The sequence below is a fragment of the Schistocerca nitens genome, chromosome 3 (assembly GCF_023898315.1).
Source record: "Schistocerca nitens isolate TAMUIC-IGC-003100 chromosome 3, iqSchNite1.1, whole genome shotgun sequence".
Classification (NCBI taxonomy): Eukaryota; Metazoa; Arthropoda; class Insecta; order Orthoptera; family Acrididae; genus Schistocerca; species Schistocerca nitens.
The window spans coordinates 552,989,910-553,017,465 of record NC_064616.1 but is presented as its reverse complement, the minus strand read 5'-3'; the positions used below and the strand labels follow the sequence as shown (position 1 = coordinate 553,017,465).

The following is a 27,556-nucleotide window of genomic DNA, read 5'->3' as shown; positions in this document are numbered from 1 at the left end:
GAACGCTACCGCACGACCACGAGATGCGGGCAGACAAGAAGAGAATGTGGTGCTACAGAAGAATGCTGAAGATTAGAAGGGTATATCATATAACTAATGAGGAGGTGTTGAATAGAATTGGGGAGAAGAGGAGCTTGTGGCACAACTTGACTAGAAGAAGGGATCGGTTGGTAGGTCATGTTCTGAGACATCGAGGGATCACCAATTTAGTGTTGGAGGGCAGCGTGGAGGGTAAAAATCGTAGAGGGAGACCAAGAGATGAATACACTAAGCAGATTCAGAAGGATGTAGCCTGCAGTAGGTACTGCCAGATGAAGAAGCTTGCACAGGATAGAGTAGCATGGAGAGCTGCATCAAACCAGTCTCAGGACTGAAGACCACAACAACACAACAACAACAAATTACTTGCATGATATTGGTGACGTGTGAGTCACATTTAAAAATGGATTGAAACAGCAAGTCTAATGGTCATGTCTTACCTATTTACTATACTTTCGGTATTATACTGCAGACATTTGATAATGACCTAAGGCCGAAACCGGCCAGTAGTGAAATTTATATGCATAGTGTATTAAAGGAATAAGACTGATAGCCTATGGTTGTCAAAATGGTTCCATCATTTAGACGACACATTGAGCCTGTTGACCCGTACATGAAGAAATTATTATAATTTGGTTGAGGAATTATGTAATCCACATACCGCGGATAACGTTGGGACTTATAGTTGTTATTATTGAGTTTTAATCACAAAAAGTCTCAAAGAGCTATTTTGATCAATGAAGTACAGTTTTTTTACATATGTATGAGGAACAACAAATGACAACGATGTAGGATACCGGTACATTATGGGAAGAGATAACAGTATTACAGAACTCAGCGCTTAAGTAAAGAAGGCTGCCGAATTCAGATCCAATTCTGAAGTAAAGGCAGTGTTTACGTATCAAGGAAGACAGTCAAATGTCGCTGTTAAACGTTATTATTTTTATAGCGGATTGCATTTTACCGTGCCTGATTTCATATTTCATACTTTCATATTAAAGTTTTCTTAGTAAACGTATATCGCATTATCGTTATTTACAGCACGAATTACACGTAACACAGGTGACCTTAAATGTTCTGTCTTGATATTACAAAATGAAACTGGAAATGAGATAGTTTACAATGCGTAAAACTTTTTGGCTCTTGTACTAAAAGTATCAATATTTTTCTTCGTCAGCATCAGCACTTATCGGTTCATCTGTCACCAAAAGCTATTTCAGTAATATTTTCGTTTATGAAAAAAATATAGTTCTTCAGTCACTTCTTTACTAATATTCAATTAGTACGACACATTTCGGTAGCGTGCTACCCTCATCAGGTGCATTTCAGTTACATTTATATTACATTAATCTGAAATGTGATTATGTTCATTTGCTGTGTGTGCCAGTGCGGTTATGTATGCATTTTTACTGGAAATGTAGTTGTCTGTCACAGTGAACAATGACAAACACCTTACAGCGTAATTAACATTTTCACATACACATGTTTACATGTTAGTGTGCTTTCCACTGTGCTCTTTGTGCCAGATAACTAATTTTCCAGTAAAACTGTTTGTGAATGCACTAAATAAATGATCTACGCATGCAAATCGCATAATGTAAACACTAATGTATATTTATTTTTCTGTACAGGATTGTTTGTCGACATATATCCTCACTGTTATATACAGAAAATGATCATAATCACACTTAGGATTAATATAATATAAATGTAGCTCAAATGTACCTGAGGATGGTGAAATGCTACCGAAACACCTCATGCGAATGACATATTAGCAAAAAAGTGACTATTGCAGTACAAATTATTTCATAAATTGACAATCCAGTCCTCAAAACATTTCATATAACGTGGATAAATTTAAATTTATCAGTTCTACGTAATTTTTTTTATAAAAAACACTTCTTACTGCTACCTATCGTTATAAATATTCTAACCAGTGAGATGATACTTTGTGGCACACGGAGGGCCTGTGCTAGCGTTTGACCAGCCTCCAGTCGCTCTAGTATTCTACCCTTCATAACGTCATCGGTATGTGTTCTTTCAGCCATTATCAATACACAGTTACCATTAGCACGTCTGAAAACGTCTGCACACCTACACGCTGCACCGTACTCTGACATGCACCAACATACCTCTGCGTATGTGGGCTGCTGCCAGCGCCATTGTGCGACGACCGCAGGCCAGATGCACCGCATGGTCATACCCCGAGGTGATTTAAACCCGAAAACCGCCCACCACAGCGTTGTTTCACCATGTATCAGCATTATCCTTAATTTATGAGCATGAGTGTACTTGTCAAGTCTGGCTATCAATTCTTCGTTTGAAGTGAATCTTCGTCCACCAACAAAAATCTTCAGTTTTGGGAAGAGATGTAAGTTTTATGGAGCCATATCAGGTAAATAAGGCGGGTGTGGCAACAATTCATACCTTAGTTCGTGTAATTTTGCCATGGCGACAGCACATGTGTGCGGGCGCACATTGTCTTGATGGAAGATGACTTTCTTACTTGCTAAACCTGGCTTTTCTTCGCGTATCTTTTGTTGCAATTTGTCCAGGATGTTGGCATAGTATTCTCCAGTAATTGTCTGCCCAGTGGGGAGATAATCTACAAACAGAATCCCCTTTGCATCCCAGAACACTGATGCCATGACCTTTCCCACTGGAGGAATTGTCTTTTCTTTCTTTGGTGGAGGAGAATCAGCATGTTTCCACTGCTTTGACTGTTGTTTTGCGTCTGGGGTATAGTAGTGCACCCAAATCTCATCTGTGGTCACAAACCAGCGCAAAAAATCTTGTTCGTTTCTCCTGAAACGGGCCAAACATTGTTCCGATATGTCCATTCTCATGTTTCGTTCCAGCGTCAAGAGTCATGGCACCCATCTTGCAGATATTCTTTTTTTCATTTCTAATTCTTCAGTTTAAATGTGATATGCCCTTTCAGATGACATCTGGCAAGCGTGAGCAATTTCACACACTTTCAATCGGCGATCCTCCATGACCATTTCGTGCACTTCTGCAATGATTTCTGGAGTAGTGACACGTCTTGGGCGACCACTGCGCGGATCATCATCTAAGCTCTCCCGACCAAATTTAAATTCATTTGTCCACTTGGCAACAGTTGAATACGAAGGAGCAGAGTTCCCCAGTGTGTCCCAGAAATCGGTGTGAATGTCCTCTGCATTCATACCTTTCTTTACGAAGTACTTCATTCACTGCTCGAATCTCGATTTTTTCCATCTACGCAAATCACTACGCGGGAACAACAGAGCTATGTCACCGCCATAGCTATCTTCCACGAGCACTGACGTGGCACATATTAACAGACAACAGTTCAATGAATAGCACGTGAACAACTCGTTGCTCTAGCGCTGACCCTCGTGGTAATTCCGAGAACTTTTCAAACCACCCTCGTAAATGCTCTTGAACTTTATCCATCGATAATCAACGTTGTTAATGCTGGGGATGAAATTTTCATGCCGACCGCTCGAATAATGTGAAATCCGTTCATTGTCGCTCTTGCTAAGGAGAAATATCTCCCTTCCGTTTTTGTATTCCTATTTACAACCGTATTCAGTGATGCTGTATCGGCCTTATGATCACTGATTCCCTGTTCTACGCCAACTGAGTCGGAAAGTTCATGTCTGTTTGTCACCAGCAGATCTAAGATGTTACCTTCACGAGTCGCTTTTTAGAATAAGATAATTTTCGGATTAGGCACTTACAACAATATTCACATGACTTCCTGTCCCTGCTACACGCACTAATCACTTGAATTTCCTAGTCTGTAGCTGGTAAATTGAGATATCCGCCTAGTGCAAGACGACCAGGAAATTTACGCGAAATATTCTCCAGGTTTCCCCTCAAACGATGCGTGGTGGAGGGTACGTTGTACCACTACTAGTCATTCCCCTTCCTTTTCCACTCGCAAAGACAGCGAGTGTAAACTTTCTTTGCTTGACTCTAAAACTGCCACGTTGATATCAGGTAGCCGGTAAAAACATCTAAGAATTAACTTGATTTCCCTTAGACGTGCTATACGCGTCCAGATAAATTCACAGTCGCACTCAAAATCTATCTCGTTAGAAACAGTATTTTTGTTGAGTGCAATTTACACTCCTCCTGCTATGGCGTCTGATCTGTCTTTATACTTTCCATGACTTGCTAAGTATTTCAGAGCTTTCTGTTTCCTGTTTCAGCCAGCTTGCGGTCCCGAGAATAATTTTGTCGTGACAAATTTGCTAGAGAACAATAAATTCGAGAACCTCGTTACGAGTACTTCATTAATTTGCTGATAAATTCTCGACAATCGAAGTGTCTGTACTCTGAACCACCTGGTCTGATTTCGCTGTTTGCTTGTCGACTGACGAGTTTTCATTAGAGCACCTCAAACAACAGCTTAGCCTAAAAAAAAAAAAAAAAAAAAAAAAAACGAAAGGAAGTGCATTCCACAAGTACTCTGCTACCCACCGAAGTAGCTGCTTTCTCTATTTTCCGATACAACTTCTCCTGCGGCATATTTTGCACCCTGAATCCGTACTAATTCCATTAGATATTATCGCATTTTTATGGCTGTAAACACGCCACCACAACCAGCGTTCAACCTATGTTTTAAACATACAATCCAATCAGAGTTCAGAATTTCACTGCTGTTGGCAACTGGTTTTTGTAAGCTTTCTGTGTCTCGTGCATTGTTACCGTTTATAAGCGAAGCTAATTCCGGGACCTTTTTAGGTTTTATCCCTGTTATTACCACTGTGGCATATTGTAATTTATAGATACCACTGTACTACGATAAACGGCGTGGGAAATACTGCACTGATACAAAAATTTGAAATGTAGCTTATGTAATAGTGCTTCTACTAAATTAAACATACATCAAGAAACTGTTGTATTGTCAGATCATCATAACATGACCTGACCCCCATAAACTGTTACATCATAGATTGCATTTACCACATATATTCACTCACTGAAAACAAAAGTTATTTTATAATTTTCAAATGAAAAACGAGAGAGAACGTTTAGTTTAAAGTCTCTGGACAAAATTCCATTTAAAAATTACTTCTGTTTACGATTCTGTAGTATAATCTGAGTGCTGCAATTCGACATTAAGGTCTAGCTCACTTTTTACTGTACAGAACATTAGCTAAATATTTGCAGAAATAGTACGAAATTATCAGTCTAATCTAATTTTAATCTATTTCGAATAACTCACTATTATTTACAAATTGAAATCCTCCAATTTCTTTTCCCTAGGGCAAGAATATAATTTCAATAAGCTGACGGAAGAAGAAGTGAATTCTCTTGGACTGCCATATGACTACGATTCCATTATGCATTATGCGAGGAATACATTCTCTAGGGTAAGTAAAGGATGAACGATAACCAGAATTATTTTACACATTTTAGGTGTTTCCATCCTCTTATAGTTTACTTAGCTTGTGGAATACTGCCACGATTACTAATTTGAGATTCTATCATTTCTATATGAGAGAGATACGCTGAGAACGTTGTACATAATCAACGTACTACCAGAGAAACAAGCAACGTATCTTGGATAAGCTACACTTCTAATACTAGAGACTAGTGAACTCTAGTTTTACATCTCTACGACTCCCAAATATGTACCGACCGTCAGGAAATTCTTCCTGGTGGTTGCCTTTTGCCGTATATGTCAATAACATTGCTTCCTGTTTTTTAGCATTCCCAGGTCGCGGGTTTGGACAAATGAAGAAAAACGGATGCTTGCGCATAGCGATGGTTCATATTTAGTTCTGCTCCTTCATTCCTGCAGTTCTTTCGGACGCATAGTGCAGTTAGTTGAAGACAGCAGTCCATTTCGATCAGTTCGGGAAATCTCGACAACGGTTACACTACAGCAACTCACAAGAAAAGTAAAAAAAATTGTCCTTACACTTGTCAGTTTGGGAACCTCTGCAGCACTTATTCATGACATTGACAGTTGTCATCTAATGCCCTGTCGAACAAAAAGTATGAGCAGGTAGTTGTCGGAAATAAGATTACCAGTAGAAACTTCGTACTGCGCATCGAGCAATCCGAAAAATTCTCTTATGCGTTAAATGCGTGTCATGAATCTAATCATATAGCATTTACGTGAGGTTTACTTAAAATTTAAAACACTCCATTCAAAACTATCGAACATTACTGCTACTCCAGAAAAATTAAGTATTTCAAGGTGCGGAAGGTCGTTCCCACGGTGGATGCAGACGAAGACTATCGGGTGATTTCCTAGCGTGTTATTCACCAACATTGCTCTATCGACGCAAGTATTGTCGTCAAAGATCGTCAACTCCGCCAGTGTTTATTCTTGGCCACAGCAACAGCCTGCCACGAGGATACGGGGGTGCTCTGCACGTAAATACAGGCATGTTTTTTGTCCTACACTTTCTCTAGCTGTAAATGCGTTGGCTTTGCTACCATATTAATCTCACACATTCTACGGGCGTGTGCAGGTCGTTTTCACAATTAATGTTACTACGTATAATTTGTGTTGATAATTTGAAAAGCTCGATGCTGTTGAGCTATCTTCAGCCACATATTGCGACTGGTTGTAAGCGAAAAATATATGTGTTTTTGGGTACCTAACCCCAAATTTCGAACATATTCAGTTGTTTGAAAGCGACTGTAGGCGTGAAACTATACTTCAGGACATTCCACTTCCATTTGCTATATCATGCTTTGACTCTCCTGGCTCTCACAAGTCAATGGCCCCCAATGCCTCTGATTACAGTGAATTCGTTAATGAGACACTGTACTCTCTTTACTTGTGTTGTAAGCGAAATTTCGATGCCTCCTCAAGGCCCTGCACTTAAACAACACCCCTGTTATCGTACTCATAACTAGTTGACTTTCTGATCTGAGTACACCGGGTTCCCTCTTCTTCCTACAGTAATATATATAGATTGTACCCCAAGATGTCCTCACACAACGTACTGCCCAAGATGAAGAATGATATTGTTGCTGGTCCCTAACTCTTTTGACCAGTGCGTTTAACACTGTCATGTCCAGAAAGAATATTAATGCGTCATACCAAACATAAACAGCCATAATGGCGTTGTACTCCATGCAGTATCTTCAGCGATAATAGCTGCTACGAACTGTTAGATCTGTCAGCAGTGACCACAGCCTAGGACAGCGGCAAATGTCTTGCTCTTCCTAGTAGCACTCTCAGAAGAAACTAGTGTTACGTTGTGTATCCAAATGAATACAACATTATCGTGGTAGAATAAAGATTATAGTTTAACACCTCGTCGACGCCTTGTGGCACAACTGCAGTCTTGGGTGAGGACGGGATATGACATTGCCTCTGTTGCGGCCGCCCCTGTTGTATTACCGATGTACTATTATATGGCGAGGCGCAGGTCCCATTTACGAGACATGTCTACGACTGTACATGTATGGAATATTGCATCCTAGTTCTTTGGAATACACACATTGCTATCCTCCAAAGACAAATGTCAACGATCAATGACATCATATAAAAGCTGAAAGGCAATAAGTAAACAATCAGCGATTTTCGCCGAATAGAAGCTCTTTTTGAAGTCTTAGTACTCGAAATACTGATTTGTCCCAGGAATACGAGGACTGCTCAAAAAATCCCGGAACTTTGTCCACAATTTATTTTTGCGCTTATCTTTTACTTATTGTGCATGGTTTCCTTCGAAACACTCTCCTCCACGATTGACATATAGCTCCCCACGCCGTTTCCTCTTCCGGAAGTAATCTTATTATGCATCTTGCTGAATCGCGCGAAGCGCCGTCTGTGAAATTCCTTTTATCTCGTCTACCGTTGCAAATCTTCGTCCCTTCAACGGGGTTTTCAACTTTGGAAATAAAAAAAGTGCACAGGGGCCAGGTCTGGAGAGTACGGAAGATGAGGCAGCACAGTAATTTCGTTTGTTGTGCAATAGTCACGCACCAACAGGAACGAAAGGGCGGGTGCGTTATCGTGCCGTGGGACGAACTTGGCGGTAACACAATGCATTCCAAGAGGCTGTGTGAGGATTTCATGACATGATCCAACTGAAATGTTACATTCTTCTTCAATCTCTCGACAGTCAGTCTTCGACTGGCATTCCTGAGATGGGCGTCGTCGGTAGACATCGGTTCAAATGGTTCAAATGGCTCTGAGCACTATGGGACTCAACATCTTAGGTCATAAGTCCCCTAGAACTTAGAACTACTTAAACCTAACTAACCTAAGGACATCACATACACCCATGCCCGAGGCAGGATTCGAACCTGCGACCGTAGCAGTCCCGCGGTTCCGGACTGCAGCGCCAGAACCGCACGGCCACCGCGGCCGGCGGTAGACATCGAATGCCGTCCTGAACGAGGGTGTTCTTTAACTTCCATCCGGCCATTTTTAAACCACGTGAACCATTCGTAACACCGAGTACGACTTGATAACTTAAGCACTCTTCACCGTAGGCTTCCCGCGTCATTTATTGTGTCTCTATAAAGGTTTCCTTGAGTTTCACGCAAAATTTAATGCATCCGCGTTGCTCCTCTAACTGTGCCATCTCGAAATTCGCAACGTTCTACTCAATACAGCAGTTAACAATAACTAACAGACATATAACAATGAAACTTCCGACAGTCACACATTAAACACAGACGCGTGCACGGAAGCCCCCCTCATTTTGCTCCAACCCACCATTGGCGCGAAATTACGGATGTTCCGGAAATTTTTAAATAGACCTCGTATAGCATATTGGTACGGAACGGTTCTCTCTTTTACCCATATTTTACCCGCGTTGTACACTGAGGTGACAGAAATCATGGAATACCTCCTAACATCGTGTCGGACATCCTTTTGCTCGGTGTAGAGCAGCAACTCACGTAGAATGGACTCAACAAGTCGTAGGAAGACCCCTGTCCAAATACTGAGCCATGCTGCCTCTATAGCAGTCGATCGTCCATATTTGCGAAAGTGTTATGTTTGCGAAAGTGTTGCCGGTGTAGGACTTTTTGCACGAACTAATCTCTCGCTTATGTCCCATAAACGGTCGATGCGATTCATGTCGGGCCATCTGAGTGACCAAATCATTCATTCGAATTATCCAGAATGTTTTTCAAGCCAATCGCGATCAACTGTGCCCCGATAAGATGGCGCATTGTCATCCATAAAAATTCCACCGTTTTTTGGTAACAGCAAGTACATGATTGGCTGCAAATGTTCACCGTGTAGCCGAACATAATAATTTCCAGTCTATGACAGGGTCAGGTTGACCAGAGGACCCAGTCCATTCCATGTAGACACAGCCCCCACCATTACGGAGCCACAACCAGGTTGCACAGTGCTTTGTTGACAACATGGGTCCATGGCTTCGTAGGGTCTGCGCGCCACTTTAACACTACCGTCAGCACTCACAAATAGACAACCAGGCTACGGTTTTCCAGTCGTCTAGTGTTCAATCGATATGGTTTCAAGCCCAGGAGAGACGTTGCAGGCGATGTGCTGTTAGCAAAGGTACTCGCGTCGGCTGTCTGCTGGCATAGCCCATTAACACCAAATTTCGCCGCAACGTCCAAATGGATACATTTGTCGTACGTCCCACATTGATTTCTGCAGCTATTTCATGCAGTGTTTCTTGTCTATTTTCACTGACAACTCTACGCTAACACTGCTGCTCTCGGTCGTTAAGTGAAGGCCGCTGGCCACCGCGTTGTCCGTGGTGAGAAGTATTCACTGTGGATCCTGCAATATTGAATTCCCTAACGATTTCCGAAATTGAGTGTCCCGTGGGTCTAGCTTCAACTACCATTCCGCGTTCAAAGTCTGTTAATTCTCATCGTGCGGCCATAATCACGTCGGGAACATTTTCACATGAATCACCCGAGTACAACTGACAACTTCGCCATTGCACTGCATTTTTATATCTCGTGTCAAGGTCTATAGACCTTGCCTTGTGTACGCGATACTACCGTCATCTGTATATTTGCATATCGCTGTTCCGTGACTTCTTGTCACCTCAGTGAATATTTCTCTTCATGTGGCAGCAGTTTTCAGAAATACAAGGACAACTGAAGGAAACCTTAAACTTTCAGCATTGCACTAAGAAACCTACCTTTTGAAAAGAAGCTGTATGGATGAATATCTATATTTTTGACAGCAGCCAGGAGTAGGTAGCCTCCAAAGCCTGATGTCAGAGGAATGTTTTCCATACTTTGGTTATAATTACCTTCCTCTTCGATGCCTGAAGCAGAGCTGTCCTGCAAGTATTAAATTCGGTGATCAGCCATATTACTACGTAACGAGAATGAAACAACTGCGAAAAGTAGTGACATGTTTCAGCCATTTCACTGCGAGTTAAGATTACGCCTGTATTGCTAATTTTGCCATCAGTAAGACACGAAAATTGCCAAAATAGTTCAAAGCTTTCTCTAGCTCATCAGAACCTCCCTGATAGTGTATCTCGACCCTCTCAGGAGCTGTCTTATCGTTACTATCTCAGTTTAACGTGCATATCAAGCATAGACTGAGAAGGGAAATGGGAACTGTCTCGGGCTTGCTCCATTCTCAAGGGATTGCAGAAAGATTGCCGGTAAATCTGAACTGAATTTACTTGAAGAAAGACTTACTGAATATCTCGAGAACCTACTTAGCACAATCCTGGAGTTTACATTTAGGTTGAAATTTGTTAATGCTATTCAACTCACCGTATACTGGGCCTAGAGGATCAGTGAAATCTAGCTTAGACTAATTATAGCTCGCCCAGAGGCATATAAGCTACCGTATCATTTCTCTATACACCATTTGTGAAGTGAATACATTGTATATAAAAGTACACTCAGCCATACATATCATAGTGATGTACAAAGTATGACTGTAGACGTAGACTATTATTTGAAAAAAAAAAACTCCTATCTCTTAAGCCTGGGAAAGACCACAAGTCACTTCTGTTCGTAATCAAAGTAATAGAACAAGCTCCTGAAATCACCAATTGTGTTACCGACGTCTACCTCCAGATGAATACAGTACGTTGCTGGAAAAAATATTCAGATGGAATGCAATGACAGTTCTTTAACGAACTGTATTTTTTGAAGGTTGTGTTCAGACGTTCAACAGGCATCGCTTTCTTTCCAGTTTCGGCTTAGCATTCAATAAATGAGCAAAAATAGTCAGACATAATTCTTTGGAGACTAAATTAGGTTATATACGCTTTTCATTCCATAGACTTACAGCGAGGAGTTCCTTCAGGATTTGGAACAAATCACAGAAATGAAAGTACGTAATACCGGTACTTCCTTGCGTAGGAATTGATGTGCTTATGTTTCTTCCACAGATCCTAAGAGAGATCGTCCTCAAGGATCTGGAAAAAGTCAAAAACTGTATAAATTTTACATTGACATATTAATTAAGGTCTTATATCTAACATTTACAAGTACATATACTAAAGAACATAAAGAAATTCCACGACCATTGTAGAACATTTCATAGAACACATGATGGAAATTTCGCAGATTTTGATGAAATGAAAGGAACTAGACCAGTCACAGTCCTAATACATAGACTTCTGTTAGGTATCCACTTTACTGTATTGGCAGAGAAAGAGTATTTTATATGGAAAGGGGCTTCACTGAATGAAAAAGCAAGGAACACTACTGAAATAGGCGATAATTGAACTGAAACAGGACACTGGAATACAAAGAGAATTGATTATTGATGCTGACTGACTTGTTCAGTGGACGTATACTATGTGATCAAAAGTATACGGACACCTGGCCGAAAATGACTTAAAATTCATGGCGCCCTCCATCGGTAATGCTGGAATTCAATATGGTGTTGGCCCACCCTTAGCCTTGACGACAGCTTCCACTCTCGCAGGCATACGTTCAGTCAGGTGCTGGAAGGTTTCTTGACGAATGGCAGCCCATTCTTCACGGAGTGCTGCACTGAGGAGAGATATTGATGTCGGTCGGTGAGGCCTGGAAGGAAGTCGGCATTCCAAAACATCCCAAAAGTGTTCTATAGGATTCAGGCCAGGACTCTGTGCAGACCAGTCCATTACAGGGATGTTATTGTCGTGTGACCACTCCGCCACAGGCGGTGTTCGATCGTATTGAAAGATGCAATCGCCATCCCCGAACTGCTCTTTAACAGTGGGGAGCTAGAAGGTGCTCAAAACATCAGTGTAGCCCTGTGCTGCGATAGTGCCATGCAAAACAACAAGCGGTGCAATCCCCCACGCTACCACATCATAACACCACCGCCTCCGAATTTTACTGTTGGCACTACACACGTTGGCAGATGACGTTCATCGGGCATTGGCCAAATCCACACCCTGCCATCGGAACGCCACATTGTGTACCGTGACTCGTCACCCCACAGAACGTTTTTCCACCGTTCAATCGCCCAATGTTTACGCTCCTTACACCAAGCGAGGCGTCGTTGGGCATTTACCGGTGTGATATGTGGCTTATGAGCAGCCGCTCGACCATGAAATTCAAATTTTCTCACTTCCCACCTGCCCGCATCTCGTGGTCGTGCGGTAGCGTTCTCGCTGCCCACGCCCGGGTTCCCGGGTTCGATTCCCGGCGGGGTCAGGGATTTTCTCTGCCTCGTGATGGCTGGGTGTTGTGTGCTGTCCTTAGGTTAGTTAGGTTTAAGTAGTTCTAAGTTCTAAGGGACTGATGACCATAGATGTTAAGTCCCATAGTGCTCAGAGCCATCACTTCCCAACTAACTGTCATAGTACTTGCAGTGTATCCTGATGCAGTCTGGAATTCCTCTGTGATGGTCTGGATAGATGTCTGCCTATTACACATTACGACCCTCTTCAACTGTCGGCGGTCTCTGTCAGTCAACAGATGGGGTCGGCCTGTACGCTTTTGTTCTGTACGTGTCCCTTCACGTTTCCGCTTCACTATCACATCGGAAACAGTGAACCTTGGAATGTTTAGGAGTGTGGAAATCTCGCGTACTGACGTATGTCAGAAGTGACACCCAGTCACCTAACCACGTTCGAACGTCTTGAGTTCCGCGAAGTGCCCCGTTCTGCTCTCTCACGATGTCTAATGACTACTGAGGTCGCTGATATGTAGTACGTGGCAGTAGCTGGCAACACAATGCACCTAATATGAAAAAACGTATGTTTTTTGTGGTGTCCGTACATTTTTGATCACATAGTGTAAGTGATACGAAATATTTTTAAAATGTTAAAAATACACGGTAAATTAAAAATATACTAAAACGTTATTCAAGTGGAACTTCAAAGAGGAACCATATCCAAAATAAATACGGCATGTATAGAAATTTCACTTTGCTAGCTCATGTAGGACAATAAGCAAATGAAACATTGAACTGAAGATTCTTACTGACAGAAGGACTTTCGTTGTATTGTCATGAACACTTCAGAATGGCCTAAGGGTCTAAATCATTTCACTTAAAGTTTTTGGTCCAGGTGGAGCTGCCATTCAATATATTTAGTAGTGACAGATGTGGATGCCTTGTGTTCTAGAAAATAAGAAACATTTTTCACTCGTGAGTAGGGGTTGCGGTAGAACGTATCACAAGTGAAACGTATTCCAACAGCTGTGTTACAAATTTGAAAGCAGTATGTGATACAAAGAATCAGAGTACCTCATGATCGCAGAAAGACACCAAAATAAATGTTATATATTTATTTAAGGAAGAGTTCAATTATATCAATGTTTATTCTTTGTGTAATGTTAACTTAGTGTCAGTGGTTGAGACAATGTGAAATGCTAGTACGTAAATGCTATAATACTGTAATAAAAAATAACTGGAAATAGAATGTTGCTTTTAAGTGGCTGCTGTATTAAGAAAAATAGTGACAGAATTAAATACACTCAAAATTATTCTTTTAGCAAATATGAAACATAAGAATCCGAGGGAAAGTGTGTTTATTTTTATTATAGCTATGTTTCAACAATACAATTTATTCACATTTTTGTTATCAGCCTTATTTTTAACAGTTGCACTCTTCAGCTACTTTCTGAATTTGTCAGTGGATATAGAGAGTTCTAGGCTGGTTCATAAACTCCACAAAAATCATTAATTACTTACAGCAATAGGGTTAATTTTTCCTTCTGCAATATTTATATTTTTTGGTGTCCTGTGTTTCTACAATCTGTGTTTCATATTTATGCGTGAATTTTAACCATTATTAGTGTAAAAAACATTTTTTCAGGTGAATGCTTCTCAAATATTCCAAAGTAAAGACATCATGTAAACCACACTATGAGGAATGTAAACATATTTGAGGCCAATAACTGCTGAGTAAAAAAAAATCGTCGTCTATAAAAAAATCATAGTTTCTGAACCCCATATGTACATATCAGAAACATGGTGTTTATGTTCAGAGGCGGCCGATGTGGCCGAGCGGTTCTAGGCGCTTCAGTCTGGAACCGCGCGACCGCTACGGTCACAGGTTCGAATCCTGCCTCGGGCATGGATGTGTGTGATGTGCTTAGGTTAGTTAGGTTTAAGTAGTTCTAAGTTCTAGGGGACTGATGACCTCGGATATTGAGTCCCATAGTGCTCAGAGCCATTTGAACCATTTATATTCAGAGAATATAAATTAATATCAAATATAAAATATAATTCAGGATGAATATGACAACTTACTCCCTTGCCACCTTGAAGTCTATCTTTAGAATTTCAGTTTGTTAACATTACAAGCAGTGTTTCCATATTTAATCAGCATGTTACATTCCTTTGAACAAAATTTTCTGATTCCATTTCACATATAGAAGTAGAGCATGTTTCTTTTCGTGTTTACGCTGCTTGGTCTAAAATTTCTGTAATTATAAGCAGGAAGCATATTTGCCGTTAGGTGCAGCTGGTTTTCAAGCAGTGCTTCAATAATCTGACAAGAAGTTATTGAAAGTAGTATTTGCGTACTGTTTTTTTTTATTTAAAGTTCCAAAAAACCATTTCAGGAGTGTAAACATGAATATAACAAGTTATCACAAAATGTTATCAAAATATTAAATCCAAATTACCATGTCTGATCCAGCAAAAAGGTATAGCTTGAATTAAAAAAATAATGTATGTATTTTTCATTTGACGCACAGTGTTAAAATACAGTGTTAATATGACTTAACGGACGTTTACCTTTTGTCTTTTAGGGTACATATTTGGACACCATATATCCCATAACACCCCTTGGTGAATCATATCCAAAAAAACGACCAGAAATTGGACAAAGAATTCGTCTTAGCGCAGGAGATATCGCACAGACAAATTTGCTTTACAAGTGTCCACGTAAGTATGCTCTGCATTTTTAACTACTTAATTTCATTAAAAATTCACAGAAAGTTTATAAACAACATGGCATGGACAAAATCTTTAGACATAACAACTATAATTTTTACAAGGGAGGAGCTTTGATGAGCTGGGTATTACAAATGACTGTCTCATACCTTGAGTTCCCCTGAATTCCTGTGCGCCAAACCATCTGATCAAACAATTTGATGAAGGCCTCATCACAGGCTTCTTTCGGGAGGTCCTGAACCTACGCACTACACATATTGAGTCTCAAATCACTGACCATCGATGTAGAAATCAGATGGAGCTCCAAAGGGCATTGGTGAGTGAGGAAATCCTTTGTTAACACCATACACTGAACTGGTGTGTTGTCATGACAGAGGAGAATCCTACACAATCTTGATCTGGGTTGTGATTTCTTTAGCTTCTCCCCCTATAGTCATTGACAGAAAGTCCCAAAGATTTACTGCCGGCACTGGGCTAACTTCTAAATCGTTACTTTACTCTCAGTAAAGTCTGGTAACTAGCCCGCAGTATAATACAGGAGATGAATAAGGTAGTTAGCAAACACAGCAGATGACTTCCGATCTGTCGATACCATCACTGCTGCCACCACAAACATCGCCACTGACTCAGCTGGCACATATGTTTGGACGCAAATAGTGTATAGAACCCCACTCCAGAGATGTGGGAGGAGGGATATAATTCAACTAAACGTCCCACGAGGTCAGTTTGTTAACACAGCTGGTGATGTCGACTGGGTTGCTTGACAAAATATTATGCCCATTGGACAACGAGTACTGGCAGAACAAATAATTACACAGCATTCATTTCCCAAATTTTTGTGCTCTTTTCACTACCAGTAGCCAGGGCTGCTCTTGAAAGCCCCAAACAAATGAATCCTATTTTGCTAATAGAAGAAATTGTTATGACCGTGTTTCATCAATAGTTATGAAATAAGATACTTCTTTTGACTACCTGAAATTGAACTTTTCTATCACTTGTTGCCAGAACACAATAATGCCTGCAGCACAAATGATTGCAGAATTTTGTAACCCAGAGATTCTAATTTAGGTTCTTATAAGCTACAGTTGATCCAATCTAAAATGTGCTCTCAATTTGTTGATAGATAGGTCTGCTGGCAGGATCCATTTCAGTCACCATACTGTCTCAAAGTTAGTCTTCAGCTGTAGTTGCTCTTACAGACCAACTCATCAGCTTTGGTCTTCAAGAGAGTGTCTCTCATTCCGATCTCATCAAATCAACGAAAAATTGTTATAATTCTTCAAGCTTTCCCAGCGAAATGTTGAAATGTTGAATAATTGGATCTCCTGCGTGTTGGTCATGTCATTTTCACATGATACACTCCTGGAAATTGAAATAAGAACACCGTGAATTCATTGTCCCAGGAAGGGGAAACTTTATTGACACATTCCTGGGGTCAGATACATCACATGATCACACTGACAGAACCACAGGCACATAGACACAGGCAACAGAGCATGCACAATGTCGGCACTAGTACAGTGTATATCCACCTTTCGCAGCAATGCAGGCTGCTATTCTCCCATGGAGACGATCGTAGAGATGCTGGATGTAGTCCTGTGGAACGGCTTGCCATGCCATTTCCACCTGGCGCCTCAGTTGGACCAGCGTTCGTGCTGGACGTGCAGACCGCGTGAGACGACGCTTCATCCAGTCCCAAACATGCTCAATGGGGGACAGATCCGGAGATCTTGCTGGCCAGGATAGTTGACTTACACCTTCTAGAGCACGCTGGGTGGCACGGGATACATGCGGACGTGCATTGTCCTGTTGGAACAGCAAGTTCCCTTGCCGGTCTAGGAATGGTAGAACGATGGGTTCGATGACGGTTTGGATGTACCGTGCACTATTCAGTGTCCCCTCGACGATCACCAGTGGTGTACGGCCAGTGTAGGAGATCGCTCCCCACACCATGATGCCGGGTGTTGGCCCTGTGTGCCTCGCTCGTATGCAGTCCTGATTGTGGCGCTCACCTGCACGGCGCCAAACACGCATACGACCATCATTGGCACCAAGGCAGAAGCGACTCTCATCGCTGAAGACGACACGTCTCCATTCGTCCCTCCATTCACGCCTGTCGCGACACCACTGGAGGCGGGCTGCACGATGTTGGGGCGTGAGCGGAAGACGGCCTAACGGTGTGCGGGACCGTAGCCCAGCTTCATGGAGACGGTTGCGAATGGTCCTCGCCGATACCCCAGGAGCAACAGTGTCCCTAATTTGCTGGGAAGTGGCGGTGCGGTCCCCTACGGCACTGCGTAGGATCCTACGGTCTTGGCGTGCATCCGTGCGTCGCTGCGGTCCGGTCCCAGGTCGACGGGCACGTGCACCTTCCGCCGACCACTGGCGACAACATCGATGTACTGTGGAGACCTCACGCCCCACGTGTTGAGCAATTCGGCGGTACGTCCACCCGGCCTCCCGCATACCCACTATACGCCCTCGCTCAAAGTCCGTCAACTGCACATACGGTTCACGTCCACGCTGTCGCGGCATGCTACCAGTGTTAAAGACTGCGATGGAGCTCCGTATGCCACGGCAAACTGGCTGACACTGACGGCGGCGGTGCACAAATGCTGCGCAGCTAGCGCCATTCGACGGCCAACACCGCGGTTCCTGGTGTGTCCGCTGTGCCGTGCGTGTGATCATTGCTTGTACAGCCCTCTCGCAGTGTCGGAAGCAAGTATGGTGGGTCTGACACACCGGTGTCAATGTGTTCTTTTTTCCATTTCCAGGAGTGTATTTCTATGGTGTGACTCGCTGTCTTGTTCAGGTTCTCCCTGAGACTGGTCCTTGGGTAGCTCAGGTCCAGTATTTATGTCTGAATGTAGCTAGGAACTCCGAGTTTTGTCCGCACCATGTCAGGTGCTCCATCTGCAGTCTGCACCTAAAAGAGGCGGCTCTAGTTGCCCTGTCTTGTCACTGGTGCTCCAACCCCTGCATGCACCTAACCTGGCCGTCCTCCTTTGGTGTTCAGCCTATCGTCTGATGCTCTACTTCACGTCTGCACCATGCAAGGTGTTCTGTTTGAGTAGGTGCGGACAGCGTTTGGAGTACCAGCCACAAGAGAGAAAAACTAGAGCGGCTCCTGCTGGGAGTGGACTATGGATGGAGCATCTGACGCAGCGTGGACCAAAAAACAGAGCACCTACCGCCATTCAGGCATAAATACTGGATCTGATCCTCCCAAAGACCAATCTCAGGGAGCACCTGAAGAAGACAGCGAATACGGCCATCGAAATATTGTGTGAGAATAACATGAACAAACAGCCGAAAACCCAATTATTCAACGTAACAAATTATTGATGTTTTAGTTGAAGAGCTGCCCTAAGACTGCTGCAGACGTTCTAGCTATTGTTTTGCATTTATTCCTACTTATAATCATATACATTGGTCCTGTAGAAAAGTTCTCATTTCACCATTTCAGCTACAGTGCTTCCTTAGTCTGTATGGTACTTGTATCAACAAACAACAGAATTATAACCTACCCAGTTGGTCAAGCATGCTGAAACTTGAAAAACTTACTATCAATATTGTTGGCGCTACAGACCATAGTTTTTTCTATCCTAATGGTCAAATATTTGAGTGCAGCAAAAATAATACTCCCTAAAATGGATTTTTGTGCAAATTACAACAGTCAAGCAAAGAGTGGGAAATTCACAAATGGTGTATAAAATTTACCATTCAGATGTCTGGTTTTGCAAAAAATATTTAGTTACTTAAAAGTAAGCTGAGTAATTAAGAAAAATTAGTTAGTAATTTGCCAACGGCCTTGCCGCAGTGGTCACAACCGTTCCCGTCAGATCACCCAAGTTAAGCGCTGTCGGGCCGGGCTAGCAATTGGATGGGTGACCATCCGGTCCGCCGAGCGCTGTTGGCAAGCGAGGTGCACTCAGCACTTGTGATGCAAACTAAGGAGCTACTTGAATGAGAAGTTGCGGCTCCGGCCTCGGAAACTGACATACGTCCGGGAGAGTGATGTGCCGACCATCCAGTGACGCCTGTGGGCTGAGCATGATACGGCGGCCTATCGATACCTTTGGGCCTTCATGGCCTGTTCGGGAGGAGTATTTTAGTTAGTAATTTGAGGTAAACTAACACAATGGATATTTTCTGAATTTTTATGGGCGAGCAAAGAGTGGAAAATAGCAAATAGGGCATCAAATTGATCGTTATGAGGTCTAGTCTTGCTTGAAACTAATCAGGGTAATTAAGAAAAACTTATGTTAGTGACTTGAGGGAAAATTGAAATATTTCATGAAAACATGAACAGCTGCTGATAGCAACGTAAATGAAGTGTCAAAAAATATTAAATCGCCTTACAGTTGTAAACATCATACATCACAATTAATTTGTACTTCGTACTTCAGCATACAGTCCATTCCTAAAATAACATTCATACTCTGCTCAGAAACTACTAGAATCTCATGCTCCAATCACAGTTCTCCTATGCTAAACTTCAGGAATACAAGTTCTCTAATGGGATTACTTAATTTGGCTGTCAGTCATATGACACTGACTCCTATCACTGGCATCTCTGTTAAATGTTGTTAGTCCTTCAAATATTTTTGTATAGATTCTGAGATAGCCAGTATTATGCTATCCAAGTCGATTACCACATGCTCTACCTTGTTGTATACAATTATATTAATTGTAAGTTGACATACTTTCAGGTAAGTCTCCATAATTTCCTCTTCTGGTATTTAGAACTGAACTGCTTAAGCAAATCTTCAAACGTTTTGCGTAATTCCAGTGCTTTATCTGCCCACCCCTGAGAAGCTCCAAGACACTGCTCCTCCATCGATTTTTTCTCTACCATACAGTTAATAAGTACCCGACATGTACATTCCTTTTTGAACATCATTACCATTGGGGCTACCTTACCTTCAGGATCAATCTTCCTATCAAGATAACCAAGCAGTTAGCGCTATTCAGGGGAAGGCTTTGTCCCTTAGCACTTTCCTCTAGTGATTACACTCTTTCCTGGATTCCAGACGTATCCTTCTTCATTTTATTTACTTCCCCCGTCAGCACAGAACTATTTCCTGAACTCTCCTTTTCAAGACTTTCTTTCAGTTCCTCGTAGATAATTTTATGGTTCGCTAACTTTGCATTGGCTTGAGGATGCAGCTCTCGATGCAAAAATATCAGCATGTGCCCTACCTACTCCTATCTTCTGCCCCACACAGAGCTCAATAAGCAAGTAATAAAGTTTAGGACGCCGAGATGAATGGTGGCACCCTACTGAAGTGTTTGCCACCGTTCCAAGACGCTCGCTTCGTAACATACAAACGTCAAAGTCAGTCCACTTAGCGTCTCTCCAGCGGAACCCTCTGCTGTTCTGTCATCAGCGACGACCTAGTGTCGCTTCCTACCTGCCTTCACCCATCAAGGAACACTCCATTGGTCGGTTCTTCGCCCACCTTTATTCTGATGTATTTAAATCTGGCTTGTTTCAGAAAATAATTTACATTTCTGATGTACTACCCTAGATTAATCTCTACTGTTCCCCTCTCTGTCAGTCTTAAATTGAACATTAAAAGCACTCCTTGGTTACTCCAGAAACGTACTGCTTGAAACTACCCCACTATCTCTCCACCAGTATAGGCTTCTTGCCCGTTACTGGGGCCACTCGCCCCTCCTTCCCTGTATTCACGACACTACAGCTACTAAGGCATCCATCTTGGGCCCCTTGACGGCTTATTGCGCAACATCAGAAACTTTGCAGAAAATTCTTTTCCAGCAATGTAGCAATACCACCATAATGGCACTAATGTATAAGCATCTCAGATGCCTCACATGATTTCAACAATCATTCAAAGGCCTTCTAATGTTTCTAATATATTTAAATATCGACAGGTATTCTGCTATTATTAAGAGTATGTGAAAGTTGGGTACAGTGTGAGTACGATATAAATGAGGTATGACACGATACGGTAGACTTAACACTTCACTGGACCAATATCTACAAAAGTGAAAGACACACAGCTGTTCACCTTGGACCCTAAGAACGAAATCAAGTCTCTGGTTACGTCACAGATATTGCACTCACAGCATGTCAGCAATGTATATCACAATTCATGTCACGACAAGTACACAGATCAAGAGAAAGCTGAGAAATTTTAGTTTATGCGGTAATTTGAAATTTTTCGCTCATTTCTCAAAAGATGTTTTAATCTAACAGTCATCAGAACCCTACGTAGTCTCAAAACTAGTGGAGTGATCCTTGATTGGTTGGAAGCTACTACAACGAAAGTTTTTAGCTTATGCACATCAGTTTCATTAAAGAGAATAGTCAGAAAACCAATAAATCTCCGTGACTCCAACAGAAATAAAGTTTTATTATATTGTATGAAATGTAAGTTATTAAACAAAATGTAATTTTACCACATAAGCTCTATCTCTTTCAACTGCCTTATGCCACAGTGGAACTGAGGCTTCTATACCTGCACAGTGGAAGTCAAGAACAGCATGCTTGAGCGACTGTTAAGCAGCTTTCACAAAGGCGTCATCATCTTCAAATGTTCTGCGAAGGATTCCTTGAGTTTACCGATGAGATGGTAATCTCACGGTGCCAGACAAGGGATGTAGAGTGGGTATTTCAGTGTCGGCCACTCAAGCTTTGTGATCTCAATGGTGGTTTTCTCACTGACATGTGGCCAGGCATTATCATGACAGCAAAGCATTGAGTGTTTTTCTGATATTTTGGAACGCAACACACTCGAACATGAAGTTTTTTAAGAGTTGCCACATACTTATTAGAATCTATAGTGGTTCTGTGTGGCATGATGTCCACAAGCAATAGTCCTTTTGAATCAAAAACACAACAGCAATCACTTTTCCTACTGATGGCACAGTTTTGAGTTGCGCCATCTTCGATGCATTTGCATGATGCCATTCCATTGAATGCCTTTTCGTCTTCAGTTCACAGTGATTCAACCAGGTTATCTGTAAGGGGGTGGGGGGGGGGGGGGTGGGGAGGAACCAGGGAAACTGCCCCGGTGCCCCGAGCGGCGATATATTATTGAAGGAAAAAACCTTCTTTCACAAAGCGCCTAGCATTCAGCGCACGTTTGTCTAGCGTTGGTTTTTGAACATTTTTGAACACATTCTAAGTTGATTTCTGAACGAATCATCAGTTGATTTTTGAATGTGTGCATAATGGACGTGATGTCTCTGCCAGGGGAATGCCCGTCGCATCAAGAAATAAAGAAGCTTTCCCGCAGACAAAAGGGGACGTGCTGAGCCCAATGAACCCGAACTGACGAATTCCAGTCGCTATTGATGTGGTAGATTGGATGTGCGAATGATAAGCGTTGTTATAATTATTAGCGAAATCCATAGATTCATACTACCAGAGCGGAAATAAAAGACTAACAGAGTGACAGGCAAGAAAAATTACATATTATCTTCTCGGTGTATACAAGAAAAAGAAATTTAGACAGAAAATTTATGCCAGATCGCTACACTAACTATTAAGAGCCAGTTGTACAGTCCTCCATTAGCAGCCGCTTAGGTTCTGTTCTCGAAATAGCGCAGAAAACGCATTGTATGGGGAGAATAAACGCAGGATAACTAAACCGGTGATTCTGGCAGGGTTAGTGAAGTTAACCGGAGAATAAGTTTTGGCAATGGCAGGAATAGTTAGAGAATTAGTGGTAACAAGATTGATTGTGAGAACGAGAAAGGAGATGAAATGGGGGCAACAACTTATATGAAAGAATATGACGATTCCAAATTATATAAAACGTTTGTACTACTACTACTACTTCTTTCCCATCTCATGCTTGAGATGGAGCATCTGAATGAAATGTGAAACTATTTCCTAACGTATAACTTTTTGCTTGTAGTAGGCTTAATAGGCATTTGATATTGGTACTTCTTGAATTATCTTCGTGTTATTTATGTAAATGGGGTAGATAAAAATGACCAACTGTGCCAAAACAGACGCATGTTACAATTGCTGCAATATTAGAAAGGACTATTTCGTTTTATCAAGCAGCCAGTGACAAAACAGACGTAATCAAATCAAGAAACCACACCACTCTTGGGTGCTATTCGTAGTATCAGCTTTTTCACTATTAGACAAGGACTTTTTGATTTTTCATGTAGCAAGAAGTTGGACGAACTTTGATGAGGTAATAGATACTTTCGCAGAAAGAAAAGCATGCCGCGTAAAGCTATAGCAAAATTAGAGAGAAAAAATGCTGGGACCTAAGGATTGAAGATATATGTACAGTTTTGCTTGTCTCTTGTCTTTACTGGTTTTGTGTTTCCTATATTTCATTTTATGTCACACAAAAGAGAAAGTTATTAGCTAACAGGAAATAAAGTGTGCAAAGTTTCTGAAGACTTATTCTCTCGGCCGCAAATAATCTCACCCACTATTAATTGTGAGTTTTTTTTTAAGGTGGCTAGGATGTCAAACCGACCAACTGGAAGTAGGAGAGGCACCACAGGACATTGTAATTTCCACTGTCCTGAATATAGGTTTGATGGCTTCCATTACAAAATACACACGTTTTAAATCCACAGAGCGACGTGCGAAAGAAGACTGCTGTGCGAAGAGGCATGGCACTGCACTTTGGCACACTTAAGACCAAATGACATTTCTTAAATTTCCTCGAACATATATGTTTTATATATCAAACTCTTCAGAAAGATGTGCGCTACAAAATGAGCATATTTTTGAAAAAGTTTGAAAAATCTTTTTTTTTCTAAATTTTTGACGTCCTACCTCAAACGCTCGAGTGGGAGGAAGAGGGGGGGGGGCGCCACTACCAAGTTTTTGCCCTAGTTCGGAAATACCATAGATCCGGGGCTAATCACAGTTCTTCCAAGGGAGCCACCACCAATATTCTTGTACTGCTCCAATGGTTTGCTGCACACTGTCTTCCGTGTTTCTTTGCGAGCATCTGTCAAAATTTTCGGAGTCCACCTATTTCGAACATTTTTCAGCTTCAAGTCTCTCAATATTCTGTACATGCTCACTACTCCTACTCCCAAACGAGTTGACAGTTTATTCACCGTTAATGTGTTTGTCATACAAAATCAGATTGTGAATATGCTGAATATTGTCAGGAGTCTGTGCAGGTTTCATCAAACACTTTCGGTTTACAAGCCTTGTCACTCCGAATAAAATATTTGAGCTTTCGATAACTGTCTCTGCCATCGTCATCAGGATTTAAAATCACTGATTACGGGTGCTGGCACTGTGCTATGCTCGTATATTTGCAGTACCAGCATCTTTAACCTCCCAGATAGGGCGGAAGTAACGCAAGCTTGGTAGGCAAATTGGGCAGCTCATAGCAGCTTAGTTCACCGCTGCAATGAATGACAGATGGCGAGAGAGGCCGGCGCCTCGTTTGAAATTGCTGCTCCCGCCGCCCTCCTATAAGCACCAAGCATCTGTCTTTTCTTTTATTCAATGACCAGAGCCTACCTCTATGCCCTGCTAAGAGTGTACTTCTGGTCTTGTGTTAAAATTGTTGCTGCTTATTCTAATTCCGGCCGCTTCTTTTATAACAGAATGCTTCGTCTCTTCAAATTGTATTTTATCCCCGTTTTCTAGGCAACATTCAGTCATGGCGGGTTTATCAAGTTCCCTTCGTTTAGAAGGTCGTCAGTGCTCTGCACAACACTCAGCAATATCGCGAATAGTTCATCATATGTAAATGCTGTCACATTCACAGGGGATACGAAACACATCACCTACCTTGCTAGTTGCTGCTCCACAGTATCTGAGAAATGCAATCTGAGTGGCCTCTTCTGCCGATTCACGAGACGTCTTTCATCAGTGGCACCATAAAACTTTTTCTATTCTCTCTTGCTGTAACTATTTTCCCTGAACACGCTCTTCAAATGCTGAAATTCAGACTCTATGTCCTAACGTGCCCAGAACCGTTTCCATGTATACAGGGTGTTGAAGTACTCGTTAGTGTGCGTAGATTTCCTGTACACTGAATGTGTCTTCCACTCAACTAAAAAATCCAAGAACAGAAGCTTGCTATCCCTCTCTATCTCGACAGTTAATTTAATAAAGGAATGGACACCATTCAGGCGGTTTACAAACTGCTGCAGTAGGGGAGAGTGGGGCACATTGAACCATAAAAAATATTTCTTCGTGTTACTCATGCAATAATTTTATTACAGAGTTGTGGTTTACAGATGTTACAGTTCAATCATTCAAGTTTCAAATGGCCTTATATGTGGGGTACAATCAACCACATTAAACACGTTCATTGAAAGATCCTATTTAGCATACAAAGTAAGTGTAAATGTACTTTAAACATAATGTTTACATTTATTCCATGTGTGAATCATATAATTAAATCTGTTCGCACACTGTCATGTAACTTATTTTGGAATTACCGAAGATCCATGGACTCGAACCTGATTCCAAATTTGAAATACGATTTTGGTCTCTTTGTCACACCATCAGTAGCATGTCACGGGAGCATGTAAAGTATGTTGCTAGCTGGAACAAAAGCTTCATCCTTTACCTGAGAAAGATACACTACTGATAATTAAAATTGCTACACCACGAAGATGACGTGCTACAGACGCGAAATTTAACCGACAGGAAGAAAATGCTGTGACATGCAAATGATTAGCTTTTCAGAGCATTCACACAGGGTTGGCACCGGTGGCGACACCTACAACGTGTTGACATGAGGAAAGTTTCCAACCGATTTCTTATACACAAACAGCAGTTGACCGGCGTTGCCTGGTGAAACGTTGTTGTGATGCCTCGTGTAGGGAGGAGAAAAGCGTACTATCACGTTTCCGACTTTGATAAAGGGCGGATTGTAGCCTATAGCTGTTGTGGTTTATCGTATCGCGACATTGCTGCTCGCGTTGGTCGAGATCCAATGACTGTTAGCAGAATATGGAATCGGTGGTTTCAGGAGGGTAATACGGAAGGCCGTGCTCGATCCCAAAGGCCTCAAATCACTAGCAGTCGATATGACAGGCATCTTATCCGCATAGCTGTAACGGATCGTGCAGCCACGTCTCGATCCCTGAGTCAACAGATGGGGACGTTTGCAAGACAACAACTATCTGCAAGAACAGTTCGACGACGTTTGCAGCAGCATGGACTATCAGCTCGGAGACCATGGCTGCTGTTACCCTTCACGCTGCATCATAGACAGGAGCGCCTGTGATTGTGTACTCAACGACGAACCAGGGTGCACGAATGGCTAAACGTCATTTTTTCGGATGAATCCAGCTTCTGTTTACAGCATCATGAGGGTCGCATCCGTGTTTGGCGACTTCGAGGTGAACGCACATTGGAAGAGTGTATTCTTCATCACCATACTGGCGTATCACCTGGCGTGATTGTATGGGGTGCCATTGGTTAGACGTCTCGGTCACCTCTTGTTCGCACTGACGGCACTTTGAACAGTGGACGTTACGTTTCACATGTGTTACGACCCGTGGCTCTACCCTTCATTCGATCCCTGCGAAACCCTACATTTCAGCAGGATAGTGCACGACCACATGTTGCAGGTCTTGCACGGGCCTTTCTGTATACAGAAAATGTTCGACTGCTGCCCTGGCCAGCACATTCTCCAGATCTCTCACCAACTGAAAACGGCTGGTCAGTGGTGGTCGAATAACTGGCTCGTCACAATACGCCTGTAGAAAACTGGTGTTTTGTTTTTCAGTTCAAATTCGGTCAAAACGAAATCATCTGTTTCTGGTAATTTGTCCAAGTCTTCAAAGTTGTGCTCAGATTCACCAGACACATCCACATTGGCATCGCTCTCTTCATAATCCGCCTCACTAATGTCGTCATCTGATTCCTGCTCATAAAGCTTGCGGTTGACCTATTTATAGGGATGTTTTGTGGCTTGCAACAAATCTTTCTCCGGTGTATCAGTTGCAATTAAACTTCGTCGTCTCTTACGTTTATTGCTCTTCTTTCTGTTCTCTGCTTTTGGATATCCTCGAATTATCTCAGGAGAAACTCCATTAGGAAAAGCTGTTTGGGTGTTAAGTACTACCGGCCGGAGTGGCCGTGCGGTTCTAGGCGCTACAGTCTGGAACCGAGCGACCGCTACGGTCGCAGGTTCGAATCCTACCTCGGGCATGGATGTATGTGATGTCCTTAGGTTAGTTAGGTTTAATTAGTTCTGAGTTCTAGGCGACTGATGACCTCAGAAGTTAAGTCGCATAGTACTCAGAGCATTTGAACCATTTTGTTAAGTACTG

At 42.1% G+C, this 27,556-nt stretch overlaps 1 protein-coding gene across 2 annotated transcripts in view; it reads left to right on the top strand.

Moving 5' to 3' along the window:
* The window catches only part of LOC126248459 (tolloid-like protein 1), a 600,069-nt gene that overhangs the window by 382,810 nt on the left and 189,703 nt on the right, over positions 1-27,556 (top strand). For both annotated transcript variants that reach the window (XM_049949462.1, XM_049949461.1), the window contains exons 5-6: positions 5,296-5,402; positions 15,157-15,292. In XM_049949462.1, coding sequence (XP_049805419.1) covers positions 5,296-5,402; positions 15,157-15,292 — 243 coding nt within the window. The remainder of the gene's footprint in view (positions 1-5,295; positions 5,403-15,156; positions 15,293-27,556) is intronic.